This window comes from Equus asinus, chromosome 30, assembly GCF_041296235.1.
Source record: "Equus asinus isolate D_3611 breed Donkey chromosome 30, EquAss-T2T_v2, whole genome shotgun sequence".
Taxonomy (NCBI): Eukaryota; Metazoa; Chordata; class Mammalia; order Perissodactyla; family Equidae; genus Equus; species Equus asinus.
This window is the reverse complement of record NC_091819.1, coordinates 27,519,277-27,543,120: the sequence shown is the minus strand read 5'-3', so window position 1 is coordinate 27,543,120 and position 23,844 is coordinate 27,519,277. Positions and strand designations below refer to the sequence as shown.

Genomic DNA, 23,844 nt, shown 5'->3' with positions numbered 1-23,844 from the left:
TCTGAAATATTTAATTATAATTTCTTTTGTTACTGATTTTTTTTTTCTTTTAGTCTAGGAAAACTACAGTCACAGCATCTCCAGCCTTTCATTTTTCCTAAAAGGAGATGAGCATAGTTGGTGAAGACTGGGTTCTTTGAATAATTGAAATTCTTCAAGCTTATTGCAATCTGTAGGTTGGAATGAGGCCGCCAGAGAAAGCAGGATATTCTGATACAACATAGAAAATACCCATTTCATTCTTTGTTTTGATGTAGATCTGAGAGCTTACACACATTTCTACTGTGTTATGGCAAACTTCTTACAGCCTATTTTGTATTTTTTTCACAGTGATGGGGAAAAATAAAATGTTAAATTAATGAAAACATAATTAGGATACATTCTAATGCTCTGTTAATTGGCTCAGTTTAGAATCAGTTATTTTGTGTGTTTTCAGTTCTCGGACCTTGGTTTTATAGAAATGCCAACTAGCAGCCTTATTCAGGAGGCGTATATGATAGTAGAAAGACCATAGGGTTTGACACCAAATGCATTTGACATGACCAATAGTTTGGTGATTGTGGTCACACTGGGCAAATGTCCTAACTCTTCTGATCCTCAATGTTTCCATCTTTACAGCGGGTATAGTAATGCGTGTCTCATTCGATGGCTTTGTAAATTTGGTTAGATAGTGTTTGTAAAACAACAAATAATGGAGCTTATAAAAGATCACTTGTTTTCATTTTTATTTTTGTTTTTCTAGTGCAGGACATTTACTTTCATATTTAGTGGAGGTTTACTTTCTATGGAATCTTAGAGCAGGACAACTTCCAGCTGTCCATCAATTTCTCAACTTTTATTAAAAGAGGTTACGTAATTCTGCCCAGAATCCCAGTGCAAGTTGTTCTTCAGGGTTTAGGTGAAGAAAGGAGAATGAAAATTGTGCATGTTTTTTTGAGTAGATTCTTACCCTGCTCTCCCAAAATGGCAATTTTCAACTGTGACTGCCAGTCGAAGTCCCCTGGGGGGCTTTTGAAATATACTGGTACCCGGGCCCACCCCAGGCCAGTTAAATTAGAATATTTAGAAGGAGCTCCGGCTTTGATACTTTTCGAAAGATTACTTGGGGATTCCACTGTGCAGCAAAGATTGAGAATCACTGCTTTAAACCGTCCCAGTCTAGTAAACATTGTTTGATTTTTACAGATTGCAAGACACAGCCAGGTTACTCCCTTCCCCACCCAGTTTGTCAGCCCAGCTTTATCTGTTTCAGTTTCATCCTGCTTACTCCGGTTGTTCTCTTAGTGATGGTATAAAAGGGTGGCAACTTCTGTTTGCATTTTCCTGGCCTCTCCGGCCTGTGTGGTCTTTATTATTGTAGCTTTGTTGTCTAGCGTGTGGCCAGGAAGAGAGTGGAGATCAGTTGCTTATGGATTTGAAACAGTAGATTACTGTTCAAACTTCTCATCTGCAGGCTCAGTATTATTTCAGTAAAACCCCTGGTGCAGTGTCAGCGTGAAAATAGCATGAGCTTATGGAAAGAGTGTCCCCTTCTTTCAAAACAGCATGTTTTCTCTTGCGCACAATGAACACTCAGCCTATATTTATAAATTAGCATTCTCCCATTTGAAATGTGGCAACAAAATGATTTCAAATGTGCCTTTATTGAACAAATATTTATCAAGGAAGGTACTGTGCTGTTTGTTGGGGACATAAAATCAAATAAGCCTTGGTCCCTACCCCCATGGAGCTCGGAGTATAATGGCGGAGACGGACAGACCAATGACAAGACTTCAGGGTGGCAGTGCAGCAACGAAAGGGCCTGTGAGTGGCCAGGCTCCTGAAGGTGGCCTCTGCTCCTGGCTGCTTAGCAGAGCTCCCTGGCTCCTGCGGCTTCTGGTCCTCCCTCAGCCCTGTCTTTGTTGGTAAATCCCTGCTACTTCTCTGTGCTTCCATTTCCCCATCTGTTGAGTAATGCTAATTAGGTTCTCGCTTGCTTTCCAGTATGTTTCCAAGGGAAATCATCATTCTGATATAAACTCATAAGCACTGTGATTAGCAAGAGTTTTACCTTTTTGATTCTTTTTGGGTCCAATCATATAGACATGAATAAATCATGAACCCAGAGAGGCTCTTCCCGATTATCTGGATTAAATAATGACTTTTCTCTGAAGTTGTTTTATCTTAGTTTTGTTTACCTGTGTGCTTGATTGTCTTCTCTCTGGACCTTCGTCACTGCATTTCCTATTTCCCTCGGGTCAACTTATGTTTTTGATAGTTTCTTTTAAATGGAATGGGTTGGATTTTTTTTCTCACTATAATAATAATAATGACTTTTTACTATAGAAAATCTGCAAACTACAGAGAAATGGAAGAGAAACAAAATATTCACGTGACTACCAACAAAAGATTGTTTTAATAGTTTGATATTTTCTGCATAATTACTTATATACACTCATATTTTAAAGAAATTTCTATCTTAATTTTGCGCTTAGCATTACACCATAAGCACTTTTCCATGTTATTGGAAACACTGATAAACATTATTTTAAATTGGCTGCCTAATGGACAATACAGTGGATCCACCAGATAAGGTTTATATAGCTATTTCTCTGTTATTGCATGTTGAACTTTTTATTTATTTTCCTTTTTCTGGATAAATTCTGCTGCATTAAACACCCTTGTGCAAAACATTATTTTCTCTTTGCTCATTCACTCAGGATTAATCCTGAGAAGTGGAATTGGAGGGCTGAGGAGTCTGAGCTGCTTTCCTAAGATCACGGGGTTTTCAGGGGGCGTGTAGAGCACCCCCATGGTTACTTTCTGGGGGGCTGGGCTCCTCAGGAGTGACGGCTTGAAGGAACTCTGCCTCCATTCTGTGTGGGGCCCTCTGCCTACTCAGAAGGAGTGATCGTGGCAGAGCTGGAGTGTCTGACCGTCCTGGGTTCCTCCCTTGCCCTGGTCGCATGCCTCTCCTCTGCAGCAGAGGAGTGCTGTGACGGGCTGTGCCTGCCACACTCTTCCAGTCGCTGCTGAATGCGCTGCCAAGAGGATGGTGTCTGCCTGCCCTTTGCAGCCAGAGTGGATGGTGCAGCAACCCCAAAGCTGCCTTCTACGTCCTACAGGTGTCCAGCCAAGGGCCCTGGTACAAACATGCTGCCCCTGATGTCGATTCCTTGCTATTTCCTGGCCCGTTATTGGCATGAAGAGCTTATTCATCTCTCTTCCTCGGCCTCTGACAGGGATGGCTATGTTCATACCCACGGGGTGCGTAATTGTGATAACCATCATTAGTCAAGGCCTTGATGATTAACTGCTCAGAATAATTAAATCTCTTAATGGGATGGAAACTGGACTAATGAATGAACAGGCAGCCTACATAGCGGGACTCTCTGCTGGCATCAAGTGGGGAATCCTTGTTGCTCGTTAGCAAAAAAAGCAGATGTTCTCAACTAAGTTGGTGGGCCTGTGGCCCTGTCTGAGTTCCTGAGGCTGTGACTGATTCATGACCTCAGGACATTTGTGGACTGATGAATGGCCAGCATCTTCTGGCTTTGGATGAGGAATTCCATATTACACAGGCAGTGCCGAGAGCTGCTGGGGACTCTGGCCACCATCCCAGCGCTCTCCCTCAAGCCCAAGCCTTACCATCAAGTTCACCACTATGCTGCCTCATAAATACCTGCAGTCCTTCCATTGTTTGGTTGCCATTGACACTGCTCTGTCTCAGACCACGTTGTCTCCCACCAACCACACGCCAACCTTCTGATTTTTCTTTCAGCCTCCAGTCTTGCCCTGTATCAATTCTTTGCCAACTTGCAGTCAGAATTTTCTTTGAGAACAAAAATTTGACTATGACCTTCCCTATGTAAAATCCTTCGGAGGGCCGTATTGCTTTCCAGATGAGCTCCAGGCTCTCCCCATGGTGTACAAGACCCTCCTGTTGCTCTTGCTTATCTTTCCGGCACAGGCCTCCACCTGGACACTCCTTCCTTCCTCCCTTCCCTTGGAGGCTTTCCCTCAGTGCCCTGCTGGGTTTCCCCTAGGCCTGCACTTCCTTCGCCTTGGTGTCTGACACCCTGGGCTGTATTTGCTTATCAATCATTTATCTCCAGCACTTATTAGGGTCCTTGGCACATCGCAGGCATCTGGTCAACGTGTTGAATGAATTTGCTTAAAAGACACTTCTGCCTTTCCTAGAGGTGTTTGAGATTACAAGTTGACACTGACAAGTATACGGGTAACTAATATATGTATGTTTATATCCCTGGCAAACTTTGTGTATTTCAATAAACATAGTAAGTAAATAAAATTTCTGTAAGTTTTCTAAACTGAAAAAGAAAAGTTTCAGTCAATATAGTACTGAAACTTTCAGTAAATATGGTAAGTAAATAGGAGATCAGTCTTACAGATAATTGAACTAATTGGTTAAATAAGTAAACTAGTAAATTAGTCATGAAGGGATCCATACATATACGTTATAATTTATCTTGTTATAAATTTTTTAAAAAATCAAGCTTTTTAAACCTTTGCTTTAAAGGGACACTATGGCTTAAAATAAATCCTAGATCTTGTTTTCTCGTGACTGTGTCATCAAACGTTTAATATGTTTAATCAGTTCTGTGTCCTTTTTTACATGCATGTGTATATATATATGTATACATATATGTACATATTTATGCATGAGTAGGATAATAGCATACCTAAGATATATAATCATAAATATACATGTGTGCACGCACACACATTTGGTGCTTATGTTTCTTTGTGATGGATTTCTAGAAATGGGAGTCCTGAGTGGAAGGAAGCAATCGGTCACAGTTTCCCCAAATCCCTGACAACAGTAAAGGTTGCCACTTGTGGCTGTTGTCCAGTCCCTCGGTACAGAGAGAGCTCTGGGCTGCTTTGCTTTCTGCTTCCCTGGACTTTACGAAGCATCTCTTCACGTCTCCCAGCATCTAGGCTTGTTTCCCTTAGGCATGCCTAGCCCCACACTTTGCCCACATTTCATCGGGCTCTTGGCTTTTTCTTATTCATTTTTAATATATTTTTGTACAGTACCGCTATTAACCCTTCGTTTTTCATTTGCATAGCAAATATTCCAAACTTTTTGCTGTTTTTCATGAACCTTTCTGGTATCTTTTGCTGTATAATGTTTTTAACTTTTATCATTCTGTCTATCTTTTATTGCTTCTATGTATCTTGCTTGTGTGTTAGTGTCCTGTGGCCACTGCAACAAATTACCGCAGACTGTGGTTTAAAACAGGAACTCGTTCCCTGGCAGTTCTGGGGGCGGAAGTCTGAAATCAGTTTCCTTGGCAGATACCCAGGTGTCCGCAGAGCGGTGCTCCCTCCACAGGCTCCAGCAGGCAGCCTGTACTAAGGGGGACTCTGCTCTTCACCCCTTCCAGCTTCTGCTGGCTGTGGGCACCCCTGGGCTTGCTGCCGTGTCGCCCTGATCGTCAGGGCCAGGATCTTCAAACCTCTCTGCTTCATCTCCTCATTGCTCCTCCTTGCCGCCTGCCCAATCCCCCTCTGCGTCTCTCGTGTGGGTACACTGCACTTACATTTAGGGCTCACTCAGATAGCCCGGGATAATCTCCTCATCACAAAATCTTTAATCACATCTGCAAAGATCCTGTTTCCAGATAAGGTAACATTTACAGGCGCCAGGTTAGCACCTGACGTCTTTGGGGGCCCTTAGTTAACCTCCTACAGCTCAGTTAAGGCTTTCCCTCCTTCAAGACTGTAAGTGTAGTTGCCTAGATTTTCTTGGAAGTGTTGGTATGTCCTTATTCTGCCTGAGAACATATTTTTCTGTTTGGTATAACATAGGTATAACTGTGCCAGACTAAACCACTCTATCTTTTTCATACTGAATTAAAATAGTGCCTTTGTTATTGATAAAAACCATATGTGTATCATTTCTGGATTCTCTGTTAAAGTTCCCTTATCTGTTTATCCATTCCTGTGCCTCTACCATATTAATATGATGGCTGTGACTTCACAGTATGTTCTTTTATATAATTCTGAAGACATTGACACTTAGAAATTTTCCTCTGACACCAGCTATTGCTTCATTTCATGGTTTTGCTATGAAGTACTTACTTTTTCATAGCTTCCTAGAGAATACAAAACTTCACTTTTCTTTTCTCCTTTGATGTAAGGATAATCTAAGAGTGGGTTTTTAAATTTTCAAGTAGGTAAGATTTGTTTTATGGGTTACATGTTAATGGTCTGTTTCTCATTTTGTTAGATTATGAGCAGAAGATGAAGCCTGTAGAATATCTCTTTTTAACTTTTGTTTAGGTTTTCTTAATATTATTTACAGAACAGATTTTGGTAAATATTACATGGACAAACAAAAATTGTTTTGTGGGTGCTGGCCCTTTGGCCAAGTGGCTAAGTTTGTGCGCTCTGCTTCAGCGGCCCAGGGTTTCTCCAGTTTGGATCCTGGGCACGGACATGGCACCACTCATCAGACCATGCTGAGGCAGCGTCCCACATGCCACAACCAGAGGCACTCACAACTGGAATATACAACTATGTACTGGAGGGCTTTGGGGAGAAAAAGAAGAAAAAAAAAAGAAAATTGGCAACAGATGTTAGCTCAGGTGCTAATCTTTAAAAAAATTGTTTTGGGGGTTTGTGTATAGAATGAGAAATATATATAAATGTATATATATAATCAAGTTTATTGATAGTATTATTTAATTTTCATATATCCTCATTTATTTCCTATAAGATCTGCCCAGTTTTGAGAAACATATTTTGAAGTATTTTATTGTGGTAGTTTTCATTGCATTTTTATTAACTTTTGCTTTATATATTTACCTGCTGTGCCGTTTGGTGCATACCATTTTATAACTGTCCTAGCTCCATAAACCATGCAATATGTAATAATGACGTACTTTTTCCTGGCTAGCACTTTAAGCCCGCCCTAACTCTTGTTCTAATTTTTACTGAGATTCTTTATCCTTTTGGCTGTAGATCAGTGTTTCTCAACCTTCTTTTCGTTATGACCTTATTAAGCCTTTTTAGACATTTTTTCCTAATTCTGCCCCCTTAAGTGAGATTTTAATACCACAGATATATTGCATATTTACTGTAGATAGATCTGTGTTTCATTCATAAAAATAGTAACTTTCACACACACACACACACACAAAGCACTTCTCAGCCCCTTGGGGGCAATAGTGCCCCACTGAGAGTGCACGTTATAGCTTCTCAGAAGACTTTCGCCTGTAAGGTGTCTCATCTTTTCAAAAATCCTTGTTTAGCAAAGACATCAAACACATGTCCACAGCATCTGCTCATCACGTTTCTTCTCCCTTCGTCCTCCTTGATGGTGTTGTGTTATTTACTGTTTGGTTAGAGTCTTTCTTTGAAAGTGTTCCTCATATGGGTTGTGTAGGTAATGTAATATCGAAATTTGTATATACCTGCAAAGCTTTCCTTCTCTCTCCCTGGCAGGTAAACCCCTTGACTGAGTCAAGCATTGCTGGGCTTCAGTCTTTTTCTTCCAGAGTCTGAAGCCCCCATGTACTAGCTTAGTGTTGCAGTTTAGCTCCATGCCGGTCTGATCCATTTTCCTCAATGGGTCAATTTTTTTGTTGTGTTTTTGGCCAGAAGTTTGTGAGAATTTCTCTTTCTCCTTGATGTTGCGTAATTTTACAGAGCGTGCCTGCGTGTGTCTTTCCACATTACATTTGCCTCCATCTTGTTTTCAACTTATAGATTTAGATCTTTCCTCAAGTTGGACAATTTTCCTTCTGTTATGTGCAACCTTTTTCTTTTTCCCTCTTTTTCTCTTCCAATACACCTATTAGCCACATGTTGTATCTCCTCCGTTCATCCATCACTCTTTTCTCTTCTTTACGTCTTATGTTTTCGTGTGTGTCTGTGTGTGCGTGCGTGCATGCACTTTGAGATATTTCTTCCATTTGGTTTTCAGGCCACTAATATGAGCCTCAATAGTAGCTATATTTTTCTTTAATTACTCTTCCAGTTTAGTTCTGAAATCACAGTCCCGGCCATGCCTGACTATTCTTGAGTACTCATGCTGTGTTTCAGCTCCACTTTCTGTCTTCTTGAGTAGCCTGTATCATGAGGTGCCCATTGTGTTCAAGCATCTTCTCTCTTGTTGGGTCCCCCTAAATATGTTACTGTTTGACTTCATCAGATTGTTAGTAACTTCTTCCTTTCAGGCGAAGGAAGGGCAGTACTAGATAGTTAATAGTCCCCCACCAGGGCAAGCAGAGAGCCCCTCTTCCCTCAGTACTCCACCTCCCAGCCCACGTGGGGGGAGGCTGCCTTGGCTCCTGCCCAGCCTCTTGGAGGACGGGGAGCACTGGGGTACTCGTGTGGGCTGACCGTGGCTCTGCAGGCACCGGGACTCCTCAGAACCCAACTTTGCTGGTAATAAAGCGCCTTCCAGCTCCAGAACTGCTTACTTAGCTCAGGAGAGTTGAATGTACCAGAGCTGGGATTGGAAGGAGAGAGTCAAGGGTAACTTCCTTCCCAAAATACCCCTTCCTTTCCCAACGTTAACATAACAAAATGGTCTTGTAGAGAAAACAGTGGAACCATCAGCACATTACTTGATTTTCTTGGGCGATGAGTAGACTATTGATCTCAAAGGTATCTTCCAGCCCTGACCTTCTCAATCTCCGTATCCTGACGGTTCCACATCAGACCTCAGATGAAGGGGTAAAATTCGGTGATTTTCCAGCTGTGTTCTGTGTACCCCTGGGGATTCTGTAGAGCAGGGCAGAGAGGGATTGAAAGAAATGTTTAGGTTAAGTTTTCATTTGAACAAAGAGTTTAACTGCTAAAACAAGCTTGAAAACCATGGCCATATTCTACGTGATCCCCAAATTAATCTCATAGAGCATGACTTTCTTCTGATTCTCTTTGGTAATTTTGCTTTTTCCCTTCAAGTTATGTTTCTGCATTTCATCCTGTCCACTGGTTGTTTCAGGTCAACAGAAACAGGTGGTATTTTTCACCCCTGCTGTCTTGGGATTGAAAGGGCCTCTGCGTTAAGCAGCTCTTCAAAGTCACGAAGGGGCTGCGCTGGATCTCTGTCCTTGGGGTGCAGCTCCCTCCCCAGGACCTCACTGTTTATCGAAAGGTCTTGCAGACATCAGAAAAAATTGGCTTAATGCAGGTCAACATTCCTGAGCCACACACTGTCTTCACGATGATTTAGTGAAGTTGGAAGTTTTGGCTAATGTTTCTCACCAGAAAGGGCAAGCTTTAAATTTCTGATTTTTAAAAGCTGAGGGACTTTTATTATTCCTTTATGAAAACATGATGAGTCAATTTAGCTCACCCAGCAGCAGGCCGTACTGCAGGTTTCTGCTCAGAGCAAGTGTTTCATACCTTTGGAAGTTATTACACTTTGAGAATCTTAGTGAAAATGTGTGGACAGGGAGTTAAGACACTGAAAATGGGGAGGTTGAATAGAAGTTCCACCTCAAGCCCAAGTTCATTACAGTGATCACTATAATTAAACAATGTAAGAATCCTTGGTGTAAGTAATCAGCACAGACTAAAAGTAAAATACGCTTTATTGAATGACAGTCTGCCAGTCTCTGTAGATTTTGGAGTTTCTATTTTCATTCTTGTTTGAGAATTCTGGTCTTGATTTTAAGTCTCATAAAAATAACATGGTGGGAATCAATTTAAGCCACAGAGACAGAGATACAGATAGGTTAGAAGATCTCTTATCTTTCATTTGTGCTTAAATATGTTAACTAAAAGGACAAAATAAAAAGGTGTTTGTTTAAAAATACTGGCCCACTAACTATGGGGTCTTGTAAAACACACAAAGCACATAAGCCCTTTCTCTGTGTGAGGGGGACCTACGAACAATTTAGGTGACTATGTGACGACCGTGAGTCTGAAGTCTGGGCCATGCAGACATCAGCAAGCCTTCAAGTGTGTGTGACAAGAGTGTGGTGCACACCTCAGAGGAGAGCCAGAGCTGACGAAGAAGGTCGTGTTGGTGATGACTCTGTCTGCAGGAGACCCACAGAGCCGTGCCTTGCGCATCTTCCCTCACATGCGCACCTGAGCCTCTCACTGCCCAAGCCCTGGCCTCTCCAGAGTCAAAGTGAAATGGACATAGACCCTGAAATTGGCAGACCAGCAGCTGGGTCTTTTTCCTGTCCTCTCTGTCTGTTCATGTCTCTTTCTCTCTTTCTCCCTCTCCCCTCCCACCTCTCTTTTGAAGAAGCAATTTACAGCTGCCCAGTGCACTCAGTCAGCATACCTCATGGGAATATCTGGTTTGTGGGGAGGCTTCCTCCAGGCTCTGGGTGCAGAGTAATTTGGTCACTTTTACTGAGTTCTACTTTGGGCAACCTTTATGACCACACTTAGTTAAATGGAAAGGAAGCAGCCATGCATGGCATCCTCCAACCCCCAGGGATTATGGAACTTGAGCTGGACTGGGCCACCTCCAGGCTGGAGCATGGCTGGATTACGTCAGACACCTCCATGCTGTCGCGGTCACCCTGGCGCAGGCAGACAACTCTCTCCTTAGCCCTCCAAAGTTTTAGGGCCTTGGCCCGTGGCCCCTCTCTCTTCTAAGGCTGAACTGCAGGCCTCACTGCTTCACATCCACATCTCCTCCATCGTGTCTTTCCAGTCTCCAAATCCTTTCCACATAATCGTTGTCAGCAGTCCATTCTTACAAAGTAAGGGAAGACTCTGCCACTTGGGGACCCTTAAGACCAAAGCCTTGTTGCCTGTCTGGATCCTGAAAGCATTTGAATTTGTGGCTGAATAGCAAAACTCTGAAAAATCAGAAGACCCAGTCCCTTTTATGTTTAGGAGAGGGAGTCCATGAAAACACATGAGGGAAAATAAACAGGGTAATGTTAGAATCCACTCGCCTGTATCCACTGTACTGACTATGGACCTGTCACTCTTCAGAGTCTCCCTGAGATTAAACCTTAACTATAAAAAGTGTGGGCTTAGGGGCTGTCCCCGTGACTCAGTGGTTAAAGTTCCATGCTCCACTTCAGTGGCCAGGGTGCACGGGCCTGGATCCCAGGCATGGACCTACATACCACTCTTCAAGCCATGCTATGGTGGCATCCCACATACAAAGTAGAGGAAGATGGCACAGATGTTTGCTCAGGGCCAATCTTCCTCAGCAAAAAAAGGTAATAATAATAAAATTGTGTGCTTGTGAAAATCCTGTAAGGAAAACCTTTATTTTTGATTTTCTTTTTATTTGAGTTATTTTTACGCTATGCTAATAATTGTAGCTTGCTGGGCAGAACATTAGTTGAATTCGGTAAAACAGGTTTTCAACAAGAAGGTGAATTTAAGCAAATCACTGATAAATAGGCAAGATTCTTCACATAATAGCTTACAATTAAAAGATACTTAATACTAACTCCTTTAATCCGTACAAAAATCTTTTAAAGTAAATACTAATATTACCTACATTTTGCTGAGGAACAAAATGGAGATTGGTGAGATTAAGAAGCACAGATTGTAAATTGGAAAACCAGCTGAAATCCAGGGCTCTCTGGGCCCAAATTCAACGGTTTAATATTCTGTGCCGCCTCTTCATGTGTAGATAGCTTGAGTTCGGGAAGAAGTAAAAGAAGGAAAGATTTGCATTGTAGCGTTGAAATTAGTTTTGCAATAGTTGTTGAACTGCACAGTCCTCAAGAAAACATAATGTAATCTGCACTCGTGTTCCTTCTCTTTGTATCTAAACTGTTTTGAAAAAATCTCCCATGAATGCCAATTGCTGAAGTGCCTGCCTGTTAAAATTTGAATGAAGAGTTTTAATTTTTAATAAGTTTATTTATACCTATTTAAAATGGCATACTTTCAGATTTTCTGACTTTCTTTGTCTCTGAATATTTTTTCTAGGGTCAACGTCTTTTTGAAAAGTTGCTCCAACTGACATCGCAGGATATTGAAATCAAGCTAGTCAGTGATGTAACAGCTGATTCAAAGGTATTAGAAGCCTTGAAATTAAAGGGTAAGGCCACGGTTGATACGCTACTCTACCGATGGGTATCCTGATAGGGTGCTTTTAATTGCATGTAACATAATATCTAATTTCTGTATAATCAACACATTTCACTGAATACACTTCCTACTTCTCCTTTGGAAAATAGGCTCATTAAAGCCTTTAAATGAGAGAACGATAAATCAATACTACTGAAATTTTTTTAATTGTGTTGTTCCATGTTAGTTTATGCAACATAGTCTACTGGCCACTCGATGATGATTCACTAGAAACACGAATCCTTCCCTCCTGGACACTTCGGGGAGAAAAGAGCCACTTCTCATCAGAACCAACACTGGATTTCTGGTTTTCTCTGGCCCATCAAATGGAAATCCTTATGCTACATATTCTTTAAAATAACATAGTCAGATGTAGGGAAACTATGAAACACTGCCTGATTCACGACTTTTAAGCTAATTCCACAGGAGAATATCATTGATATGGCCACTTTGCAATTTGTCTCACAATCCCATGAAAACTGAGAATAATTCTAAAATAGTTTTTTTCATTTTGCTGTAATCTTCACTAACTGAACTCAAATAGTTTTTACTGACTTATATAAATTTTTCCCCTGAATTTACTATCTGAACTGTAGCCTCTACAAGGCACTGGCACTTGTGCGCCAGTAGGAACATTCGAGCTGCCAGATGTCCCTGGAGAGGATAAGGCGTTGGCTGCAGATTCATTTGATGTGTGTGCTATTTAAACATACTGGGCATTTTTGTTTCTCATCTTCCCCACATTATTAAGTGAAAATGCCTTCTGAAAAATGGAAGAGATTATGAAGCAAAGAAGTGAGCCCAGGTGGCCTTTCCTTCAGCAAAAGAAAAGTTGGACGCTTGCTAAAGCCAAGACATAAGGCTAGCCAGGTGCATGTACCTGTCCCTCCCAAGGTGCTTGTTATTTTTTCTGTGCTTAGGAAGATAAAGAAAACTTATGAGATTGGTGGATCTGAAAAGCTTCACTGTGCTACTTGAGTGCAGCATAATATTTTTTTTAAAAAACTAGAAAATGCCTAGATAGTGGATTGACAGATGCAATCTATGTGAGTTAGAAATGTATTACTACTTTTTCTGTTTAGAAAATAGGAAACTGGGTTCCCACTTTCTGAGAATTCATTATCGGACACATTTTTAGGAATGGGTTACTTTCCGCTCACTCTGGGTGCCTGTATTTGCAGATAATCTTTCTCATTGAGTCTACTTGCATGTCCTTTGGGTCTGATTATCCTGGAAGGTTAGAAAGCAGATGAGTTAGGAAGAGAGGGATGTCACCTACAACTTCTGTTACTTCTTGACTGTCCATGCACAAGTCTGTTTCTTGCCATGGTCCATGCTAACTCTCGTTGACTCAACCAGAAGTGAAAACTAGGTGGTACTGGGTGGGCGGGGGCGGGGGGGGGGGTGGTGGTCGCTGGGTAACAGCTGCTGAATATTTGGCTACTCTAGACAGGGAGTAGCTATTAATAAATTTAGAGAGAAAGTCCTTGTTTACATTTGCATGGTGATCGATGAATTAGAGTTTCATTATAGTCATTCCTTCTCACAAGAAAGGAAGTGTTTGAATTTCACAAGCATAGGGATATGTTACTACAACTTAGGCTCTGTTAGTGTATAATAAGAGTTCTTATCGAAATAAGAAAACAAATGATTTCCCTTTACAATAGGAGAGTGATAAACAAGACCCTAATTTCTCATAGCTATCTCCTGTGTATCTATCTGGCATTTATTCATGCACATATTATAGACAGTACAACATATGTACATCTTTAAAATACAGTTGTATTTCTCTACTCTCATCCTTTGACAGAGACATATTAAATACCAACAGTGCATTTTAGAAATATTTTTTGAAACCATTTTAAATCTGTGTTTGAATATCTTGCTTTAGGATTATCTTTTAATTTTTTTAGGGAGAGATTCTGGTCTTTTGGTAAAATACCAGCAAGGTTTCTCTAGAAATAGTCCATAAAAGATAAGTGTGAGACTAGCCATGAGTAAATTCAGCTGTGAGGACGTCGCTGACTATAGAAGCTAATCAAACATGCTGGGGAAAAAGATTCAGGGTGAGGCTTCTCAGGAAATGGTAAAGATTTAGTTCAGGTGTAGGCCCAGGGAGGGCAAGGCAGGCTGGCGAGGTGAGACCCCAGGTCCTTCACTGTTCTGCTGCCGCTCCCAGCCTGACTCCCAAGTCAGAAAGATACCCCCTCAAGCGTTTCACGCTGTGGCTTGGAGGTGGGGTGCTCTAGAAACCCAACTCTCGTGAAGTCCGTGAACCCAGGCAGAGGTTTCATTTTAGACAAGGCTCCCCGTAAATTCAACAGGAGTTTTCCCAATCAGCTTTCCTAATTTCACTTACTAACCATCCCCACTTGGATCTCCGGCCAGCATCTCAAATGCACGCGTTACCTTTGCTCCGCCTTCCTCTCCTCCCCTCCACGAGGAGTCCCCAGCAGCAACACCCCCTCCGCCTGGATTTCCGTCTGCCCAGTCACTCATGTTAGAAACTAAGCTCCACACCCTTTCTGCACAGCTGTGGTCAGAGAGTAGACTCTGTATGATTTCAAACATTTGAAATTTGTAGAAAATTTCTTCATAAATTTTTATTTATAGAAATAAATTTGCTTTATGCATCGTGAGGTCTTTTAGTGCCTGCACAGCTTTTGTTTTTGCATTTCATCACCTCTTTTAGTTGTCTTGCTCAAAGTTAGTCTAGAAGCCACTTCATCATAGCTGAAAGTGGAGTGTATGTGACATGGCTTCTCCTGGGCTAACGTGCGATCCCAGCTGGTGGTCTTAAAGGCAAGGTAAATAAGATGTGGCATTGTCAGTGAATCCTGTTTCTTTCTCCATATCCGCTTCAGGTGAGGTGTGCCACCTGCTGCCAAGATTTAGCGTGCCAGGAGTAATGGTGACATTTCTCCCAAGTCCTCTGTTCCCTGCTCACATCTCCCAGCAAATGCCTTTGATGTCCCACTTCTCCCCAAACCTGATACTGGTAATAGCACAGTGATGTTATTGAAATTTTATACTACTAAGAAAATTTTCATTTCTGGCTACATCTTTTAGTCATAAGCAAGATATTATTTCTCAATAATACTGCTGTATTTTTAAGACTTTATTTTTTAGAGCAGTTTTAGGTTTACAACAAAATTGAGAGGAATCTACAGAGATTTCCCATAAACCTCCTGCCCCCACCCATTTATGTGCCTCCCCCATTATCAACATCTCTCACCTAAAAGGTACATTTTTTACAAGGATGAACCTACATGGACATATCATAATCACCCAAAAGACATAGTTTCCCCTAAAGTTCACTCTTGGCGTTGTACATTCCATGAATTTGGACAAGTGCATGGTGACATACCTCCATCATTATACAGAGTATTTTCTCTGCCCTAAGAAAACTTCTGTGTTCTGCCTATTCATTTCCCCCAACTACTGTATTTTTAATCCTTGCATTGTATAATTATTGTTGCAATGAAATGGTTAAGAAGACTTGTCTTTCAAAACCATTGCAATTCAGTGTACTTTCTATAATATAACTAAGATTCGCCCCAGTAGCCTACCAAAAATTAAGAGTAAAATAATGTAAAGTCAGAAAATATAAATTCCTACTGGGAAAAAACAGGCTTTTACTTATTTGTTGTCAGATGATAACTCTTTAATAGAATGACTAGTGAAATAAAAGTGATAAAGGATTAGAATCAGTGACCTAGAAATGAAGTCCACACTTCTTTCAAAAAAAAAGCTTTTGAAACCATCCACGATCTGAATCTCTTTCTTCAGTCTCAGTCTTACTACTTTCTGTTGTTGACTTTCCAAGTATCTGAAAGCTAGCTGTGATTTCCCAAACACAGTGTGTTTTTTAGAGCTTTTTTTCCTAAAAACATTCCTTTCCCTGTGCCTGAAATACCACCCCACCCCCTTGTCAATTTACAAGCTCCTTTTCATTCTTCAAGTCCATTATAATAAGCCTTACCCATACTATTTTCCTCTAGACTTCCTCTCTCTTCCCCCATCGGTCTCAACATCATCTTTTCCCCCATTGTTCATTTATTATTTATTGACCAACCATCCCTTGAATGTCTGACCTGTGCCAGTAAGCTGGGCTTTAAAATAGAAAATTGGCTAAGACCTGAGCCCTCCCCTCACTTCAGAGTTCCCGGTTTGCTAGAGAAGGCTGCCATAAGTGAAATAAACTGATCAAGGAATTCTGAAAACATCTAGAATCCAATTTTTCCGAATCACTCTTTGCGTCTGAGTCATTGATGCCCATGTTTTCCACTTGACGTCATCTGTGCACAGCACAAGTGTTGATGGTGCTCTGTAACTTTAAGAAACAGGTTCTCTACCATTGTCTTTTTTTTCTGAGCGGACTTCTGTTTGTTTTTGAAGCTTACTAGAAAATGTCAAAGGAAGATATTCTGACAGTAACCAGACCTTACAATCCTTCCTCAAACAGTCTTTAAATGATTTGTTGACTGAATGTTGAGAAACTGTCATGCTACCAGGAATAACAACCAAGATCGTGAAGTGACAACTCTGTCACACTGTCTACAGCAATCATAAGATGCATCCCAATGTCAGAGATGTTACAATGTGAAAACTGCATATTTTAGAATCAGTGACATATGGTAATGAGGGTTACTTCAAAATTCAGCAATAAATTAGAAAATTCAACTTAGAAACCCTTAACTTTAATAATTAAGTTAAATTACATTAAATCAAAGCCAGTCATTCCTAATACTGCATTGAGGGAGGTAGATTTTAAGCCAGACCTCTTGTGACAGACTTTTTATAGTGCAGGGACCATACTAGTGAATAGAAATTCGGAGAATTCAGGCTGTGCTGGTTCATAAGAGACAGAGGGACGTCTTTAACCTGACTCTAGGTGGCCAGCGCACTCATTGAGAGGAAGTGTTCCCATCAAAACAAACAAAAGAAAAACCCTGCTATGTTACCTGAAATGGGAAAGAGGTTACGCAAATCGGTTTTTTATATGAGCGTTTTATAGGAGAACAATATAATGAAATCGGAAACCTGAAATACAGTGGAGAACAGGCAGACTGGGGTAGACGAAGCAGATAGTAGAAATCATATTCCTAGGTTTACAACGTGATGAAATTGCAGACCCAATGAAGAGGGAAGAGGTGGTCAGGAGAGCTTGGCTTTGAAAAGGAGAGGAATAGAAAACATCCAGTGGCGAATGCACAGAACATGAGAAGATGGGGGGATGGATGATACTGTTGCTAAGAGAAACTGACTATATGAATTATGAATTTAACTCAGGGGTTAAACCCAGTCACTAGATGCTGTTTGGACTTTCCTCATTGCTGGTGGTCAGTCTGGTTACGCGACAACAGAAAGAAATTCATCCTAGAACGGGGGGCCCTCCGTCCTGAACCTCCATCTGCGCCTCCCCTCTGATGCTCAGCTCACTGGAGGCTCAGGACTGTTAGCCCCGTCCTGGCTCAGCTGGGGTTTCAAGCTCTGTTTGTTAGAATCAAACATGTCTTTTCTTCCCACTCCCTTCTTTCCTGCCTGCAAACCTACCTACCGGTGATTAAACCTAGAGCTTAGACTGTGCTGCCTGCAGATGCTGGAGACGTCTTTTTGGAGCTGATAACAGAACTATTTTATGGATTTTGTTTTGTTTAGCCAGAGCATTAATGTGTCAAGAATTTTCTTTCCTCTTTGGTTTCTTTCACTAGATACATGATAGGCAGATGGATGCATAGATAGATCTTCACATCTTCTCTATATGAGATTTAAAAATTAAAGTTCTAGGTTTCTCAATCTTTTTATCCACATTGTTTCATTTCTTTTATTCTTTGTTCGTGAAGGCAATACAAACCATGCCTTTTGCGTGGACTCTCGGCCGCTGTGACAGCCCTCAGCCCTCCGCATCCCCTCTTCTGCTCCCTTTGTGAATAAAGTCGTGCATTTGCTGGGTGACTGGCTCAGGCACAGTCTGTGGTTTGAGTAAAACTGACCCCACCTTTCCCTCATTAGCACTATGTACCAAGCAAGTGAACTCAGTAGACATAGCCGTACCCTTGCTGGGGAATAAACAGTGGCAGCAGGATCCTAGTAAGCACTGGTTGGGCATCTTCAGCTCATTTTGGCTTCCTATCCACAAAGCATTGAATAAACAGCAAGTATTTAATTGCATTTATTTGTGACTAAATCTTGTTCATTTAACTCAGAAGTTTAATATTTGAAATAAGATAGAAGCCCTTTTACTCTTCTTAATAATACTTCTATTTTATAAGAAAACATCAATTATATTTTATATCTGCGTGATTAATAACCTGTTTTAGAACAAGAAATGGAAATTGGCAATTGCACATATTAAATATATCATTTATACTTTTCAAAACTGTTCCAATTAGGGAATCAGAGAGCTTTTTTATTTGTCAATACTCATAAAACTCGAAAACATTGCTGGTAAAAGAAAATATAGTTCTAACCAAGAGAAAATACTTTCATTTCAGATTTAGAAGTGTGTAAAATGTAGAGGTTATTTCAAATCAGAAAGGTAGCAAATAGCTTTGATATTAAACATATTGTTCCCCTAATGCCTGACTTTAATTTCCAATTATCTGCTCCAAATTTTGAAAAAAAAGCTTACCACAGAATAGTGTATTAGTTGATAGAGCTACATCTGGGTGGTGCTAATTATTTTTCTAGTGCTGCAAATGCTAGCCATTGAGAAATTACCTCATAGGAATGAAGCCTCCATATTTTAAAAATTGCATGAGTAGTACTTGTTTCTTCTTGCCAGTCGGTGTTTTCATAGACTACTTCATAATACAGAGCTTGACCTATAGATAAAAAATATGCGAACATTTCTATTTTTCAGCAAAAGCTATTTTTTCCCTCCAGCTTTACTGAGATATAATTGGCAATTAAAATTGTGCATATTTAAACTGTGCAACGTAATGATTTGGTATATGTAGACCTTGTGAAATGATTACCACAATCAGGTTAATTAACACATCCATCACCTCACATAGTTACCTTTTTTTTTCTTTTTGTGGCGAGAACACTTAAGATCTACTCTCTTAGCAAATTTCAAGTATGCAATACAGATTGTTAACTGCAGTCCCCATGCTGCACATTAGAACCCCAGGACTTAGTCATCTTATAACTTAAGGCTTGTACCCTTTGATCAGCATCTTCCCATCTCCCCCACATCCCTAGCCCCTGGTAATTATCATTTTCCTCTCTGTTTCTGTGAGTTTGACTTTTTAACTTTTTTTAGATTCCACATATAAGTGAGAGAACACAGTATTTGTCTTTCTCTGGCTTATTTCATGTAGAACAATGTCTTATGTGTTCATCCAGTTTGTTGCAAACGGCAGGATTTCCTTCTTTGTCATGGCTGAGTAATATTCCTATGTGACAGAGAAACAGAGAGATACCACGTCTTCTTTATTCATTCATCCATAGATGGACCCTTAGATTGTTTCCATATCTTTGCTACTGTGAGTAAATGCAATGAACATGGGAGTGCAGACATCTCTTCAAGATATTGATTTCATTTCTCTTGGATATTTGCTCAGACGTGGGATTGCTGGATCATATAGTAGTTCTATTTTTAATTTTTTGAGGAGCTTCCATACTGTTTCCCATAGTAGTTGCACAATTTACATTCCTACCAACAGTGCACAAGGACTCCCTCTGCTCTACATCCTCGCCAATTCTCGTTATCTCTTGTCTTTTTGACAATAGCCATTCTGACATGTGTGAGGTGATCTCTTGTGGTTTTGATTTGCATTTCCCTGATGATTAGGGATGTTGAGCATCTTTCATGTACCTGTTGGCCGTCTGTATGTCTTCTTTGGAAAAATGTCTATTCAGGTCCTTTGCCCATTTTTTAATTGGGTTATTTGGGGTTTTATTGCAATTGAGTTGTGTAAGTTCCTTGTATATTTTAGGTATTAACCCCTAATCAGAAAAATGGTTTGTAAATATTTTCTCCCATTCTGTAGGTTGCCTTTTCATTTTGTTGATGGTTTCCTTTGCTGTGCAGAAGCTTTTTAGTTTGAAGCAATCCCATTTATTTATTTTTGCTTTTGTTGCCTGTGCTTTTGATGTCATTAAAAAAGTCATTGCCCAGACTAATGTCAAGGAGATTTTTTTCCCTGTGTTTTCTTCCTGGAGTTTTACAGTTAGAGATCTTACATTTAAGTCTTTAATGCATTCAAAGTTAATTTTTGTGAGCAGTGTAAGCTAGGGGTCCAGTTCCATTCTTTCGATAATACCTCTATTTTTAATTATTATGTTAATTTAATGTAAACATTAACAAGTATATGTTAGTAATTTCCCAAGAATAAACTTTTTATTCTGGCTTTCATTTCCACCATCTGAGAAGTTACCGTTGTTAAGGAACCTGAACGTATCCAAAGGTCTTTTGTTGTCCAGGTGAAGGACTCTGCTGGCGACTGTCATGAGTGTGGGGTCCTATGGGCAGGAGAGCAGGTTAGGCTGCCTTCTGTGACTCTGCTCTGGTAATGGCCCAGACAAAGGTCAAGGTGCCCTTGCTGTCACCCAGGCATGCTTTCTGGCAGACTGCTTTCATGTCACACCTTCTCAAAGGGGATGTCACTTGGCCTCATGCTTGAGTGCATGCAGGCTGGGGCCCTGTTCTCTTCACGCCAGACAGAATTCATTGCAAGGAATTCTGTCTTCTGCCTTTCTTTGCAGAATACCAAATATTTAGCAGCAAGGCAGGCGCTTCTTTGGACACATTATACTTTAGTGATAATTAGCAGAGTAATTAGCATAACATTTAGGAGCACATACTTAGGTGTCATATAGATTTGTGCTAAAATTTTGGACCTATCGTTACTGTGTGATGCAGCCTTGGGAAAGTTACTCACTTTCTCTGGACCTCAATGTCTTTTTTGGTAAAATGGAGATAATAATAACTCTTTGAGGGTGATGAGCAGTAAGTTGGATAATGCATAGAAAGCATCTGCTGCAGGCACATGGCCCATAATAGAGTTTTATAAATCACATCATTATAGCCACTGTCTCTTACCCGGGCCTGTGATTTTCGTGTTTGCCCTGTCAGCCCCTCTTGGTCCTGACAGGATTCACTTCTGCACCCAGAGCCCACACTCGGCCTTGTGACTCTCTAAAGAAAGGAAGGCCCCGTTCTAATCGCGTTACAGATCATCTTTGGGAAGGGAGCTGGTTCATTGGCCTTTATGGTTGTGCAGTAACTCTAGCTGGCTTCCCTTGGGGGTAGGAATTTTCCAGCTGGCGACACCAACGCCACTCCATCTGTATCCTCAGCCTCTGTTCTAAGATCTACCCAGGTTAGCTTGCAAGTTGATGTGTTTAAACTTTCAGAGGGTTCCTCTGACACATATAGTCTTAGCAGTCATCCGTTTGCTCTAAAATATAGAAATTTGTGCTAGAGGTTTTATTTTTATCCCTAATACATAAGAACGTTGGCAGGCATGGAATTTTTAGGGGAAATTATATGCATATCCAGGCTTGTGACATTACAGATGAAAGGAGATTTTTATCTATTCAACCTAGTAATGGCTTTATGCATTTCTATTCTAGAGAATCTAGAATTTAGAGAGGACGCTCTTTAAGAGGTGAAGAGGAATACAGGTATAAATACAAATAGAGGAATAAATAAAAACATTCCTGAAAGCCTCTTGATTCCTTGGGACCGTCTGACTGTCATTTTTGGCAGCTAGTTTCCTGTTGGGGGGAAGCCCGTTAAGCTCTGTGGGACCTGCTCATGTCCGTGCTCTGAAGGAGGCTGGGGACGGGTGTTCCTCTCTGGTCTGCCGCTCACTGACTCAGAGCAGTTCGTGTCCTGTTGAAGTAGCCACACAGAGAGGAGTCACTGCGGGCACGAGGGAATGAGATCTCTGACTTCTGTCACTTAGTGTCTATCTCCAGTTTCGATATGCTGCTCATGCCTGCTCTTCTGATCGATGCTGTAAGCACTGGTGTGGCTTAACAGGCGGAGCCGTCCTTCTGCTGGTTCCTGCATGCTGCTTGGCCGAGCATTCACAATACCTATTACTCTTGTGCCCTCCCTCTTTCCTACCATGTTTTACTTTATTTTCTTGAGCTACTTTCCTGCTAGCCCTTCCTCATGCCTGGTTGACTCCGCGAACCTTCCCCTCTGTCATCCACAGCAATGTTCCAAACATCCACAGCCCCCCGCCAGTCTCCTAGCCAGATCGTTCCCTCTTCGTATGATCTTGTCTCATTCTGATTAAACACAACAAACAACTAGAGCCTGTTAAATTGGGGCTCTCCTGACACAATACTTGACGCCCATCGCCGCCTGCTTTCCTTCAGTCTCAGAAGAAGGCATCTCTGCTTCCCTCCAAAGGCTGACCTGCCACTGTGGCGGCTGCCCCCACGTTCTCAGGGATGCATCCTCTCAGCTTCCCCTCCCTCTTGCCTTTACGGTTACTCCTGCCTTATAAATGGTTCTCTCCCATCAGCTTATAAACGTGCTCAGGTCACCTGCAGGAAAAGAAAAAGAAGAACCAGTAACATCCACCCTAGATCCCTCTCTGGCTGCTGCCCCTCCTCTCTGCTTCCCTTTTCTCCATGTTCAGGTGGACACATGCTGTCTCCACTTTCTCGTCCTCGCCCCCTGCAGTCCTCAAACCCCAGCAGCCTGGCTTCTGCCCTGGCTCCAGTGAAACTACCTTGTCAAAGTCATCAGGGACTTTGGGGTATTAAATGCAGTGGGGACATTTTAGACCTTTTATTACATGACCTTCTTGCCACTTTGAACACTGGTGCTACTCTTTCTCTTTCCTGGAACTATCTGGTCCCTTGGTTTTCATGGCTCTCTTCGCTGTACGCTTGCCTCCTACGTCTCTGGCTGACCTTCTCAGTCTCCTTTGCTGATTCTCAATACGTTTTCCTTACACGTCAGCCTCTTCTCTTCATCTCTTCTCTTCCTCTCCCCATCCCTTTTCTTCACTTTTCCTACGTTGATTGCTTCCACTTCTGTGGCTCCACTCATCACCCATAAGCTGATGGCGCATGCGTTGTTTCTCCTGAGCCCCAGACACAGATATTCAACTACAAACATAACCTAACTTAAGCACATCACTATGTAGAAACAAAGGCAGCACAAGTTCAATAAGTGCTTTAGTAATAGCTGTAACAGCTTGATAGGCAGCAGCAAGGCCAGGATGCTGTGCGTCTCCGTGGGACTTGTGCCCTCGGATGGCCATGGCCTTGGTGGAGACAGGACTCACTTGGGAAAGGGGTCCTGCTGCAGCCACACCTCTGTTCCCAGGCCTGTCACCCTCAGGTTGCCGCAGTGGCTTCTCAGAGTTAAGTGCACAAAGATTATGCACAAATATGTACGCTGCAGCACAGTTCCTAAAATTAGAAGGAGATCAGGAGAGTAGACAACGGGCCATCCATATGATGGAATGCCAGCCATCCTCCAAAACTCATGTTGAGGGACAATAGCCACTACGTGGGAAAAATATTCAGATTATGTTGCTAAGTGGAAAGCAGCAGTCTACAAAGCAGAAGCTACTGTATTATTTGATCTTGGTTCAAGGATAATGTAATTTTATATGTGAAAAGATCTACTCTGAAGTGTTAATAGGGGTTAACTTTGAGTGGTGAGATTACAGGTGATCTTGTTCTGTTTTGAGTGTGGTGTCTTTTCTCCTTTTCTGAGCTTTTCTAACAGCTCAGATTTTAGAGCAGGACTATGTCCCTGGCTTTGCCACTTCGGTAACTTCTCTGAGTTATTTAACCTCTCGAAGCCTCAGTCTCCTGACTTCTACAACGGGCTAGTAATAGGAGCTA

General features: G+C 41.4%; 1 protein-coding gene across 7 annotated transcripts in view; it reads left to right on the top strand.

The window, feature by feature from the left end:
• The window catches only part of PLD5 (phospholipase D family member 5), a 366,553-nt gene that overhangs the window by 207,769 nt on the left and 134,940 nt on the right, over positions 1–23,844 (top strand). For 6 of the 7 annotated variants that reach the window (XM_070501563.1, XM_070501562.1, XM_070501564.1 and 3 more), the window contains one exon: positions 11,878–11,989. In XM_070501563.1, the coding sequence (XP_070357664.1) occupies positions 11,878–11,989 (112 nt within the window). The remainder of the gene's footprint in view (positions 1–11,877; positions 11,990–23,844) is intronic. The other variant, XM_070501565.1, reaches the window with a different exon arrangement.